The 14,261-nt window shown below is 42.8% G+C and overlaps 1 protein-coding gene across 2 annotated transcripts in view; it reads left to right on the forward strand.

Annotated features, from left to right (window-relative positions):
- Window positions 1–14,261, forward strand: part of ERICH6 (glutamate rich 6) — a 45,431-nt gene that overhangs the window by 30,205 nt on the left and 965 nt on the right. For both annotated transcript variants that reach the window (XM_060197523.1, XM_060197524.1), the window contains 4 exons: window positions 1,493–1,635; window positions 5,723–5,808; window positions 7,233–7,388; window positions 12,246–12,474. In XM_060197523.1, coding sequence (XP_060053506.1) covers window positions 1,493–1,635; window positions 5,723–5,808; window positions 7,233–7,388; window positions 12,246–12,474 — 614 coding nt within the window. The remainder of the gene's footprint in view (window positions 1–1,492; window positions 1,636–5,722; window positions 5,809–7,232; window positions 7,389–12,245; window positions 12,475–14,261) is intronic.

Below are 14,261 nucleotides of genomic sequence, written 5' to 3' on the forward strand. Positions count from 1 at the left end.
CAACTCCCCTGCAGGTGGGGCATATGTTTATTTTTTTAATGATGTAGGGTGTGTGTGTGTGTGTGTGTGTGTATTTGTCCAGAACAGAAATTTCCAGTTTTATGCAGAGCCAGGGACTGAACCCAGGCCTTACACATGCCTCAAATGTGTTCCACATTTGAGTCACCTCCTGGACTCTCTTTTTTTTTATATTTATTTACTTGTTTTCCATTCTGTTGACCTTGTTTTTTATTGTTGTAGTTATTATTGTTGTTGATGTCGTCGTTGTTGGATAGGATGGAGAGAAATGGAGAGAGGAGGGGAAGACAGGGGGAGAGAAAGACAGACACCTGCTGACCTGCTTCACCGCATGTGAAGAGACTCCCCTGCACTATCGCCTGACTCCCAACTCTATCTTTTTTTCTTTAGATTTTATTTATTTATTAATGAGAAACATAGGAGGAGAGAGAAAGAGCCAGGCATCACTCTGGGACATGTGCTGCCAAGGATTGAATTCAGGACCTCATGCTTGAGAGTCTAATACTTTATTCACTGTGCCACCTCCTGGACCACTTTTTTTTAAAAAAAAAAAAAACTAAGTTCCTAGTATACATTTCCTTAACATTCAACTGTTTCCTACTAAACCTACAGTCAGAAATCTTCACATACACGAAAGTAATAATTTCTCTGCTAGTGAGAATTCTCCTCCTCCTTCTATTATTATCTATTATTATTATCATCATTTCCAGGGCTTTGCACCAGTATGATTTCACTGCTCCCAGTTAACTCTTCTTTTGTTTTTTCTTTTTTTTTAAATTTCAGACAGAGAGAGAGGTAGAGAACAAGAGAGAGGGAAAGATACTACAACACCACTTCACTGTTTAGGAAGCTTTCCCTGGTGCTTTGCATGGTATTTCCATGTGGTGCCGGGACTCAAACCCAGGTCCTAGTGCATGGTAAAGTGTGCTCTTCTGGGCAAGCTATCTCCTTGTCCTCAGTCTCACTTGAAAATAAATAAATAGGGAGAGTCTGGCGGTAGAGCAGTGGGTTAAGTGTACGTGGTTCAAAGTGCAAGGACCAGCATAAGGATCCTGGTTCGAGCCCCCGGCTCCCTACCTGCAGGGTAGTCGCTTCACAGGTGGTGAAGCAGGTCTGCAGGTGTCTGTCTTTCTCTCTCCCTCTCTGTCTTCCCCTCCTCTCTCCATTTCTCTCTGTCCTATTCAACAACAACGACAGCAAAAACAACAATAATCATAACAGCGATAAACAACAAGGGCAACAAAAGGGAAAAAATAGCCTCCAAGAGCAGTAGATTAGTAGTGCAGACACTGAGCCCCAGTGATAACCCTGGAGATAAAAAATAAATAAATAAATGTCATCATTTTAATTTTCTTCCAGTAGTGGCTGGTGGGTCGGTGCATTTGTAATAGGACTTTGACATTTAAATTTAGAAGACAGTATGTGGAGAATTTTAAACTGACGTGCTTTCATGTGATTCTCTTCCCACTGATAGATACCAGACATAGTAAAATCACTTATCAACTCTCTTTGGATATTCCAATAATAGAAGAGGAGGAAGACAGACTAACAGATTTTTCACTAGCGAGAAGAAACATATCCATTGTTTGCTGTGACTCAAGGATAGCAGGTGGAAAGGTAATTCTTTTTTTTTTTTTTTTGTACTTGCTATTTTTGAAACATCAACTGCCTGAATTAGTAAGGTGGTCATGTTGAGTAGAACAATGCTGGGAGTCGGGCAGTAGCGCAGCCAGTTAAGTGCACGTGGTGCAAAGCGCAAGTGGTACAAAGCACAAGGACCGATATAAGGGTCCCAGTTCAAGCCCCCGTCTCCCCACCCGCAGGGGCGTCACTTCACAGGCGGTGAAGCAAGTCTGCAGGTGTCTTTCTCTCTCCCTCTCTGTCTTCCCCTCCTATTTCCATTTCTCTCTGTCCTATCCAACAACGACAACAACAATAACAACAATAATAACTACAGCAACAACAAAAAGACAACAAGGGCAAAAAAAAAAGGGGGGGGGAATAAACATAAAAAAGAACAATGCTGCTATACGGCACATTTAGCTATATATATTTTTTAGAAGAATTGGTACGGACTTGGCCTTTGAACTTCTACTAGACATTATAACAATGCTTATACATGGTTTATGTTGGACTATTTTTTTTAAATTATCTTTATTTATTAGATAGAGACAGCCAAAGATCAAGAGGGAAAGGGGTGATAGGGAGAGAGACAGAGAGACACCTGCAGCACTGCTTCACCTCTCATGAAGCTTTCCTCCTGCAGATGGGGACCAGGGGCTCGAACCCAGGTCCTTGTGCACTGTAATGTGTGCCACGACCTGGACCCTATTTTTTTTTTAAAGATTTCATTTATGTATTAATGAGAAAGATAAGAAAGAGAAAGAACCAGATATCATTCTGATACATGTGCTGCCAGGGATTGAACTGAGGACCTCATGTTTGAGAGTCCACTGCTTTTAGCCAGTGTACCACCTCCCAGACCACTATTTCTTTTTTTTTTTTTCCTCCAGGGTTATTGTTGGGCTCGGTGCCTGCACCATGAATCCACCGCTCCTGGAGGCCATTTTTCCCCCTTTTTGTTGCCCTAGTTGTTGCAGCCTCGTTGCGGTTATTATTGCCATTGTTGACGTTGCTTTGTTGTTGGATAGGACAGAGAGAAATGGAGAGAGGAGGGGAAGACAGAGAGAGAGGGGAGAAAGATGGACACCTGCAGACCTGCTTCACCGCCCGTGAAGCGACTCCCCTGCAGGTGGGGAGCCGGGGGCTCGAACCGGGATCCTTACACCGGTCCCTGCGCTTTGCGCCACGTGCGCTTAACCCACTGCGCCACCGCCCGACTCCCTTATTTTATTTTATTTTATTTTATTTTATTTTTATCCAGAGTTTTGCTCAGCTCTGGTTGGTGGTGGGGCAGGGGATTGAACCTGGGACCTGGAAGTCTCAGGCACAAGAGTCTTTTTGCATAACCATTATGCTGTCTCCCCCACCCTGCAGGGCTATTTTGATTATTTCCTTTAAAATGTGATCGCTGGGGAGTTGGGCAGTAGCGCAGCGGGTTAAGCGCACGTGGCACAAAGTGCAAGGACCCGCGTAAGAAGCCCATTTCGAGTCCCCGGCTCCCCACCTGCAGGGGAGTCGCCTCACAGGTGGTGAAGCAGGTCTGCAGGTGTCTGTCTTTCTCTCCCTCTCTCTGTCTTCCCCTCCTCTCTCTATTTCTCTCTGTCCTATCCAACAATGATGACATCAATAACGACAACGATAAAACAAGAGCAACAAAAGGGGATAAATATATTTTTTAAATGTGATCACTGTACATTAGGAAATATTTGGAAAACACAGAAGGAGAGGAGAACGCAAACACTGCAACCATTTCTCCCAAAATCATTCATGTTTTCTAGGCTTTGTCTTGTATGTTAGCAATTACTATATTACACAAAGCTATAGAAATCAATCTAAATTTCATAGTGACATAATGTATTCAAATGATGCAATTTTGCCTTTGCAACATGACTAGATCTAGGCTAGAGGGAAGTATGCTGAGTAAAATATGTCAGAGAAAGACGAACATTCACTTATATGACTTCACTCATATATGGTATTCGGAGCAAACAGATGATGTAAATTTCCGGTCTATAAGACCAAACAGAGGCTACAAGAGAGGAAGGTGGAAGTGGGGTGGGTTAAGCTGGGTCCAAGGGATGAACTGTACAATGAAGGGCAGAACTGCACTTCAGGTGAATCTGAGGTAACATGCACTGCTATTACTTGATAAAGGTGGCTACCCGGAACTTATATAACCATATGATACGCTGTTACCTCACGGGAAACCAAACCAATATGGCATGTTTGAGAACTTCCCTAAATGCAGCAGAGTCGGGAGGCGTCGCCCTAACCAACCTGAGCTGCTGCTTACTCAGCATGCGGGAGAGGAACCAGGAACTCTTGGCTGAGTGGGAACACAATGCAGCTCTCCTTTATTAATCAGATACACCGCCTTTTATATAATCTCTTTAACCGGAAGTGGCAAATGGGAAAAGGAAATGGCTAGGAGAGGGGGCGGAGCAAAAAAAAAAAAAAAAAAAGAGCTTGAACATAGGAAGCTTCCATAGCAGCTGGCAGCTGTTTGGAAGGTTCTAACCAATGGGATTAAACCAATACCCTGCAGGCAGGGCGGGTCCCAGGCAAAACGGTGATTATGTAAATAGACCACAGCATCAAGCAATGCAGAGGACCTGGAGTAATGACCAACAGCAGAACACATTTATTTATTTTAAAGAATGAAATACGCATCTTCCAAAATAAATGACAGCAAGACCAAAGGTGGCTGTACAGGGAGGGCCTGTGCTTCCCTCCTCCCAGAATCAACAGCAAAGTCACAACAATACATGGAAAAGCCTGCAGAGAAACAGACTTCCCACACAAGGGAACATAGTCAACGACTGCCACCTCTCCAGATTCAAAGGAGGTCTCGAAACTTTACATCAGGCTCAACCTGACGCTGTTGACTGGCTACGGAAGAAGGGCAAACGCTAGAAGAAGAGGAAGGGAACAAAAAAAAGGTCGACATCCAGGTAGCTGGATAGGGAGAGCCCTCTGCAAAGAAAAGGAAAAAGTTCTTCCACATTATTATCATTATTATTTTAATATTTATTCCCTTTTGTTGCCCTTGATGTTTTATTATTGTTGTTATTGATATCATTGTTAAATAGGACAGAGAAATGGAGAGAGGAGGGGAGACAGAGAGGGTGAGAGGAAGATAGACACTTGCAGACCTGCTTCACCACTTGCAGACCCTTCCCCCTGCAGAGGGGATGTCTCGAACCCAGGTCCTTGCACATTGTCACAAGTGACTTCAACCAGGTGCGCCACCACCCAGCCCTGTTCTTCCACCTTACAATAAACCCAGCAATCACAATCAGAAGAGATCCACAAGGCAAACAAAAAATGAAGAGAAGAAATGGTGGCTGGGGGCTTAGGAGACAGAGTAATAGTAATGCAAGACTTTCAAGCCTGGAGCACCAGAAATCAGAGTCAATCCCATACATTGCCATAAGCCAGAGCTGAGCAGTCCTCTGGTTTGACAAAAATAATTAAGTAAAAAAGGAAGGAAGAAAGAAAGAGAAAGAAAGAAAGAAGAAAGAAAAGGAGGAAGAAAGGGCAGGGGTAGATAGCATAATGGTTATGCAAACAGACTGTCATGCCTGAGGCTTCGAAGTCCCAAGTTCAATCCCCTGCACCACCGTAAACCAGAGCTGATCAGTGCTCTAGTAAAAAAAAAAAAAGAGAGAGAGAGAGAGAGTCAGGCAGTGGCGCAGCGGGTTAAGTGCACGTGGCACATTTGAGCCCCCCAGCTCCCCACCTGCAGGGGAGTCGCTTCACAGGCGGTGAAGCAGCTCTGCAGGTGTCTGTCTTTCTCTCCCCCTCTCTGTCTTCCCCTCCTCTCTCCATTTCTCTCTGTCCTATCCAACAAAAACGACATCAATAACCACAATATTGTTAAACAACAAGGGCAATAAAGGGGAAAATCAATAAAATGAATATAAAAAAATTTTAGAAAAGGAGGCAGGAAGGAAGGCAGGAAGGAAGGAAGGAAAAAGTGGTTGTATTTTTGTCTAGCAAGCCAAGGATGTCCATCGCCATATCTGATGTGTTGTATCTGCAATAGCCAGCAGCTAAGTGTCTTGTTTCCTGTTGTGTATAGATCATGAGGAATGAACTCCTAGAGAGGTACTACAAACATGGGGGCAAGTTTCTGACTTCATTTCCAGACGGGACAACACAAATATTGTATCCTTTTCATTCAGTGAGTTATTTTTATTTGTTTTGGTTATTCATAAACAGAAGAACATCAAGAAAAATATATAGGGATTACCTCCACAGTTTCACCAAAGATGTAAATACATTCTTCTTTTTCTTTTAATTTTTTTAAATTATCTTTAGTTATTTATGGGATAGAGAGAGACAAAAATCAAGAGGGAAGGGGGAGATAGGGAGAGAGACAAAGACACCTGCAGCCCTGCTTCACCACTCACAAAGCTTTCCCCTTGCAGGTGGGGATTTGGGGCTCAAGCCCGGGTCCTTTTGTATTGTTAACATGTGCGCTCAACCAGATACACCACCACCCGACCTGGTCCCTAAATATATTCTTTATTTTGCCAGAGCACTACTCAGCTCTGGCTTACAGTGGATTGAACCTCGGACATTTGGTGGCTCAGACATGAAAGGCTTTTTGCATAACTGTTATGCTATCTCTCCAGCCCTCTTTATTATTACTTACTAATGAGAGAGAGATAGGGTGAGAGAGAAAGAGAACCAGAACATTACTGTGGCAGATGTGATGCTGAGGATGGAATTTGGGACTTCATGTTTGAGGATCTAATGCTTGATCCACTGCACCACCACCTAGCTATGGGAACATCTTTTAAAATAAGTTTCCTTATTTTTCTCTTTCCTATTTTCAGTGTACACACTCATAATTTTTAAAGGAACTAGACGCTCATATTTTGTAACTTGCCGCCTTTACATAACTGTGTGCAATAAGTAGTAAATATATAATATGTAACGGATACAGTTTTGGTTCTACGACAAGACTGGTATTTTGTTGTAGTATACACATGTGCTACAATTCTTGTAACATGTCTCTTATTACTAAGCTAAACAGTGCTCTGTTAAACAAAATTAAATAAAATTCCACTTAATTGTGATACATAATTATTTTTAAATATTTATTTATTCCCTTTTGTTGCCCTTGTTGTTTTATTGTTGTAGTTATTATTGATGTCATCATTGTTGGATAGGACAGAGAGAAATGGAGAGAGGAGGGAAGACAGAGAGGGCAAGAGAAAGACAGACACCTGCAGACCTGCTTCACCGCCTGTGAAGTAACTCCCCTGCAGGTGGGGAGCCGGGGGCTCAAACTGGGATCCTTATGCCGGTCCTTGCACTTGGCGCCACATGCGCTTAACCCCCTGTGCTACTGCCTGACTCCCCACATAATTCTTTTTATATGATGCTAAGTTCCATTTACCAGTATTCTGTTCAGGGGTGTGTGTGTTAAATATATTTGATGCACATAAAAATTAAATTCCTTCTGGCACCTTCCAGTTTTCAGAAAGCTTTTCTCATTTCAATGGTCTCTCTCACAAATTGAATTCATCCCCCAAACAGTGGAAGCCTATTAGAACAACTCAAATGACCTTATCTGATCTCAGTTACCCCTCTGGAAACCTAGCCATCATCCAAGTGCCCAACAAGGTCCGGGGTTTCACTTGTATAGTCCAAGAAGACGCGTCTATGGAACCTGCAATCCTGGCAGTGCTGAGCTCTTCTGGCAGAAGTTCCTGCTATCATCCTAACGGAAATGTCTGGTAGGTTTCTAGATTCCTCCTGACGCCACTTTGTTTCTTGACTTTTGTGAAACTACTATTTTTTTTTTTAATGGTGAGAATGACTCAGATTTTTCTATAATCAAATCTCCTAGATAAATTATATAGTGCCCCTGGGGATTTGAAATATGATCCCATGTGATTTTGTTAGAAGTCTGCACTGCTTGGGGCCAGGTGGTGGCACACCTGGTTGAGTGCATGCATTGCAGTGTGCAAGGACCTGGGTTCAAATCCCTGGCCCCCACCTGCAGGGGAAAAGCTTTGCAAGTGGTGAAGTAGTGTTGCAGGGGTCTCTCTGCCTCTCTCCCTCTCTATCACCCCCTTCTCTTTTGATTTCTGGCCGTTTCTATCAAACAAAATAAAGATAATTAAAAAATATATTAAAAAGTGGTCCGGGAGATGGTGCAGTGGTAAAGCTTTGGACTCTCAAGCATAAGGTCCCGAGTTCAGTCCCTGGCAGTACATGTGTCAGAGTGATGTCTGGTTCATTCTTTCTCTTCCTATCTTTCTCATAAATAAATTATATCTATATGTGTGTGTGTGTGTATATGTATGTATATATATATATATATATATATATATATATATATTCCACACTGCTTGTCTTTTTGTTGTTGTTTTGCCAGAGCACTGCATAGCTCAGGTTTAGGATGGTATGGAGGACTAAACCGGGGACTTTGGAGCCTCAGACATGCAAGTCTTTTGCAGAACTATTATATTATCTCCCCCATGTTTTTCCTTTTCGTTTTCTCTTTTTCCTCCTCCTTCCTTCCATCTTTCCTTTTTCTTTCTCTCTCTTTCTTCTTCCTTTTTGTCATCACCAGGGACTCTGCTTCAGATAAAAAAGGAGACAGAGCCCCAGCTACCCCACCTGCAGAGGGGTCACTCTGCAAGCAGTACAACAGGTCTGCAGGTGTTTATTTTTCTCTCCCTCTCTGTTGGTATGCATGAGACCCCTTCTGTTTCATTTGGTTTAAATCCCCCCTGCTTAACACCATTCTATTTACATAACCACTTCATTCTATTTACATAACCACTGATAAGTTCCACCCTCCCTCCAGGGCATTGGTGGTTCAGTGATAGGATTCTCGCCTAATCTGCCCCCTCCTTGTCACACTCTGATTTTTACCAGTCACTTTTCTCTCCACTCTCTCTATGTCACATCCTGTTTCCACCCTACTTGGCAAGTATATATAAAGACAGCATTGTGAGTTTTACTTTACTTTGAGTTTAACTTAGCTCGTCTTAGATTGCACTGCGTCCTGCATGAATAAAGAGATACTGCGTACAGCTCAACTATGAGTCCCTGGTCGTCTGTTACCTGCCCGTGAAGCCAGCCCGGCAAAAACAGCATAACCCATCGAAAACAACACCTCTCTATTTTCCTCTCCCCTCTCAATTTCTCTTTGTACTACCCAAAAAAGAAAAAAAAAAAAAAAACTGAAAAATAGCCACACAGTGGATACGTATCGTTGGACTCTCAAGCATGAGGTCTCAAGTTTGATCCCTAGCAGTGCGTGTACCAACCAGAGAAGGGAAGAGACACCGCAGCACTGAAGCTTCCTTCACTGCAGTGGGGCCGAGCTTGACCCTGAGTTGTGCTGCATTATCCAGGCGTTGTCTTGCTGGCCCGATGATGTTACGCTCTCTCATTTAAGGATATAATTTGCCAGTGCACAGACAGCTGCTTTGCCGTGTTATTACTTTTTTAAAATATTGTATTTATTTATTAGTAAGGTACAAAGAGAGAGGGAGGGGGAGCGGGGAGAGAGAAAGGGTGAGGGAGAGGGGGAGGGAGAGAGAGAGAAAAAAAAATGAACCATCTATCACTCTGGCACATGTGTTGCCAGGGATCAAACTTAGGACTTCATACTTGAGAGTCCCAACATTTTATCTACTGCAACGTTTTGGACGACCTGTGTTACTATTCTTTGAGATATATTCCTAACTATAATAAACATTCTGTAACCACAATCAACAACATAAAATGAAATCTCTAGAGAAATTAAGATTCTGACTGCATTTTGTTCTACTAACATGTATTCTATGACTTTATTTAGCCACTGTCACATATTTCATTATAAGATCATTTAGACAGTAAAATCTGAGTTCTGACTTCAAATACAATATAAACTTTATGAGTTTTTTTCAGTTTTTTTTTTTTTTTTTTTTTTTTACCACAGCACTGCTCAGCTCTGGCTTATGGTGGTGCGGGGGATTGAACCTGGGATTTGACGGAGCCACAGGCTTGAGAGTCTGTTTGCATAACCATTATGCTATCTACCCCCACCCTGAGAGATTTTTTAAAGTATTTATAGGTGTAAATATATCCTGAGCAACTCTGCCAATATTTGGGCAAAGTTTGGACCCTCTGCCAGTACTGAAAAAGTCAGGACACAATTATTTGCATTTTAATTCAGAAGCAGTATTTAACTCATTACCACCATGTAGATTGGAGAACTTCTACTTCTCTGGGGTTCAACAGCAATTATACATAGACATACGTTTATTTATAGAGATATTGAAAATGTGAGAGAGACCACAACCACAAAGCTTCCTTCAATGCAGTGGGGGTTGGGCGGTGTTATCTATTAGGTAGAGAACTAAATTGTTCCCAGTCACTGGCTTTGAGAACTTTTTCCTTTCCAGCAAAGCCCTGTGACTCATTTTGCTCCTAGGTCCTGTGAAATGACACATGATACTTAAGACCCTTTCAATTACCTTTCTAGTAGCAAGTTTTCATCTTCCCTGCCTTGAGGGCACAGCCTGAAATTTTGCTACCACACTTACTATACTTCAAAACAACTGATCGGGAGTCGGGCTGTAGAGCAGCGGGTTATGCGCAGGTGGTGCAAAGCGCAAGGACCAGTGTAAAGATCCCGGTTCGAGCCCTGGTTCTTCACCTGCAGGGGAGTCGCTTCATAAGTGGTGAAGCAGGTCTGCAGGTGTCTATCTTTCTCTCCCCCTCTCTGTCTTCCCTTCCTCTCTCCATTTCTCTCTGTCCTATCCAAAAAAAAAAAATGACAACAATAATAACTACAACAATAAAACAACAAGGGCAACAAAAGGGAATAAATAAATAAAATAAATATTATAAGATATACTTAAAAAACCAACTGATCATTGGCTAGTTTTGGTTGAATATTATTTTCACCTACATTTCAAAGTAAAACCAAATCAACCCATTCTGAGACATAGGAAGATAATCAACTCAACTTCTCACTTTTGCCTTTGCTATTAGATTATGGCCACTACTCAGTTTGAGGAAATAATCCAGTAGCTATTTTATTCAGGTTACCCTCATAGCTAATTTATTTATTTCAAGATAGAGAAGGGGAAACAGCATAATGGTTATACAAGAAGACTCTCATGCCTGAGGTTCCAAAATCCCAAGTTTATCCCCCGTACCAACATAAGCCAGAACTAAACTAGAAATTGTGTGTGTGTGTGTGTGTGTGTGTGAGAGAGAGAGAGAGAGAGAGAGAGAGCAAAGCACTACTCTACCATCCATGAAGTCCTAGTCATTCTGTCTTTGTTGCTCTCATATGATGCAAGGGATTAAACCCAGGACCACATACTTGTGACTCTTACTGAGTCACTTCTTTAGACCCGGCTTTTGTTGTTACCAGAGCACTGCTCAGCTCTGACTTATGATGCGGGCAGGGGATTGAACTTGGGTCTTGGGAGCCTCAGGCATGAGATTCTCTTTGCATAACCCTAGGCCTGAGTTTTTAAAAGCTGCTCATCACTGGGGCTGGGTGGTGGCACACCCAGTAGGGTGCATATGTTACAGTGCACAAGGACCCAGGTTTGAGCCCCTGGTCCCCACCTGAAGGGGGAAAGCTTTGTGAGTGGTGAAGCAGGGCTGCAGATGTCTTTCTCCCTGTCTGTCTCCCCCCTTCCTCTCAATTTCTAACGGTCTCTATCCAATAAATAAAGATTTTTTAAAAAGCTGCTCATTAAGTCAGCTTCCTAAGAACTAAGAACTACACCTATTGTCTATCCTTAAGAAAGGGTGGTGAGTGGTCCGGGAGGTGGTACAGTGGATAAAGCACTGAACTCTCAATCATGAGGTCCTGAGTTCGATCCTCAGCAGCACATGTACCAGAAAGATGTCTGGTTCTTTCTCTCCTCCTATCTTTCTCATTAATAAACAAATAAAATGTTAAAAAAAAAAAAAAAGAGAAAGGGTGGTGAAAGCTGCAAAAAAGTGAGAGGGTAGGAGATGATTAAGACTGCAGTCATTTACACCAGCAGCTCTTAAACTTGTCTGTAATGTGGCCCTGATCTGTTCCCACCACGCACTCTGTCAGAGATCTCTGAGATGGTCCCTGGGCCTCTCCATCTCTAAGAAGTCTCTGTGAAGGATCCCTGACTCCCAGTTGCTGGGAGCTGTTTTTCTCTCTTGTGGAGGTTGGTCACCCCCAGAATCCACCCCCAGTGGTCTGCATTGAGAAAGTCTCAGCACTGGAGTCTCCCCTGACTCAAGTACTGCTTACCCTTCTAAAGTCTTCTTTTCTGGACTGAACCTCCTCCATCCGCTCCCTTCTCATTCCTTTCTAGTTCGTAATTTCCAGAACCTTCTATCTACCATCCTGCTTCCAACCTTTGGGTCCATTTTGGTGAATCCGTTGGTGGTGGAGTGGACCCAGTACTTCTACTGAGTGAAGAATTTCCCACGAGTCCTTCCTAAGATCGGAGGTTCTCCCATCATTCACATGGTGCTGGTGTGCATATACTTCCCTTTGTTAGCATGAGGCAGGGCTGATTTCAGGGTTGAATTCTACCTGGTGTTACTGGCTGTGATGTTTTTTTTTTTTTAATTTCCTTTCTGCTTAGGGTATTCATCAATATCTTGGGAGGTCAATATTCAGATGAAACTGGCAACCGCATAAGGGCCTGGAATTGGTCAAGTTCCGTTGCTGCTGTTCCTTTTGTTTCCTTTAAGCCTGTCTTTCTGGCTTTGAACCGTTATGTTGGACTTCGCATCTTAGAGCAAGACAAGATTTCAATCACTTTTCTAGCAATGGGCCAACAGGCAAAAATCAGTGTCGGGACCAAAGTGAAGGTAAGTGAAATTATGAAATGGTTTAGAGCATTTAAATTATTCACTAAGAATTTTGGAGTTCAATGGAAAAACATGTTCCTAACTAAATCAAGGCAGTCCTGTTGTTTCTTCAGAAATTTCTTCTAGTTCAGACTTGAATTCAAGTGACATATGATGGGTTGATATTTTGGAACTGTTTTAGCAGGTAAGTTTTAAGGCTGTGTATTACTCTTTTCTCTGGATTACAGTAGAAAGCCCTGTGATGCACCACGAGACCTGGTTCGAACCATGTTCAAGACCAAACCTGAGCCCATGTCCTTGCTGAACTTCTTGCTCTCTGTCCACTGAGGACCTGTCATGTCCCCTAGACTGTCCGTCTTCTCACTTTGTCCTTTGATTGCTCAACTCCATGGCTGCCTTTTCTCCTGAATGGTGGGCTCCTGAAGGGTAGACTGGATCTCACCGAGTCTTCATCACTAGACCCTGCCCAGGGCATGTCCAGAGAACACCTTACCGGTCCCCACCTGCAGGGGGGAAGCTTCCTGAGCTCTGAAGCAGTGCTGCAGCTAGTGCTCTCTCCCCCCACCCTCTATTTCTCTGTCCTATCAAATTAAATAAAGCTAAAAAAAAAGTTATCAGAGAACACCGTAGTCACTGGCAGTACCACTTAATGGTTAAGGGGCAAGAACTTCATGTCACAGAGACATACTGTCTGTCAACCCTCAACTTTGTCACTTCGCTAAATGGATGAACTTGAAGTTCTGTCACCTCATTATAAAATGCATATAATGATTCTTACCTCAGATTGCTGTGAAGATTTCAATGCACTGCAAAATACGTATGGTGTTTTGACACCAAATAAGTGCTAAGCCAATACTGGCCTTTGTCAGGTATGCCTCAGTAAGGCAGAGAATAAGTTTCTATGCATATACACATATGCATAATCTTTTCCCCCCATGTTATGCCTCAGTAAGGCAGAGAATAAGTTTCTATGCATATACACATATACATAATCTTTTCCCCCCATGTGGTGTCAGGAATCAAAGCTAGAGTCTCTTACATGTAAGACTGAACTGCTGACTGAACTTCCTGGCCCCTAGTTCATCTTAAAGACTACCTCTTATCATTGCTATTTTGATTTCTCCAACTCAACAGTAAAATTTCCAATAGATTTTTTTTTTCCCCACCAGGGTTATTGCTGGGGCTTGGTGCCGGCACTACAAATCTACCTCTTACAGTCGCCATTTCATCCTTTTTTTTTTTTTTTTTTTAAATACCGGAACACTACTCAGCTCTGGCTTATGATGGTACAAGGGATTGAACCTGGGACTTCAGAGCCTCAGGCATGGCAGTCTGTTAGCATAACCACTGTGCTATCTACCCGTCTCCCTCCCTTTTTTTCTTTCTTTCTCTCTTTCTTTCTTTCTTTCTTTCTTTCAGAAAGGATAAATTAACAAAACCATAGGGTAGGAGGGGTACAACTCCGCACAATTCCCACCACCCAATCTCCATATCCCACCCCCTCCCCTGATAGCTTCTCCCTTTTTTTTTTTTCTATTTCATTTGATAGGACAGAGAGAAACTGAGTTTTTTTTTGTTGTTGTTGTTTTTTTACCAGAGCACTACTCAGCTCCTTTTCTTCCCCTTCTTCTTTCTCCTTGAGCATTATTCAGCTCTGGCTTATGGTGGTTGGGAAGGGGTTGAACCTGAGGCTGCAGAGCCTCCGAATAAGAGTATCTTTGCATAGCCTTTGCGCTGTCTACCCCCCCCCCCCCCCCCGTCCTCTACCAACTCTGTTTCCATGAGTA

This window comes from Erinaceus europaeus, chromosome 9 (genome assembly GCF_950295315.1).
Source record: "Erinaceus europaeus chromosome 9, mEriEur2.1, whole genome shotgun sequence".
NCBI lineage: Eukaryota > Metazoa > Chordata > Mammalia > Eulipotyphla > Erinaceidae > Erinaceus > Erinaceus europaeus.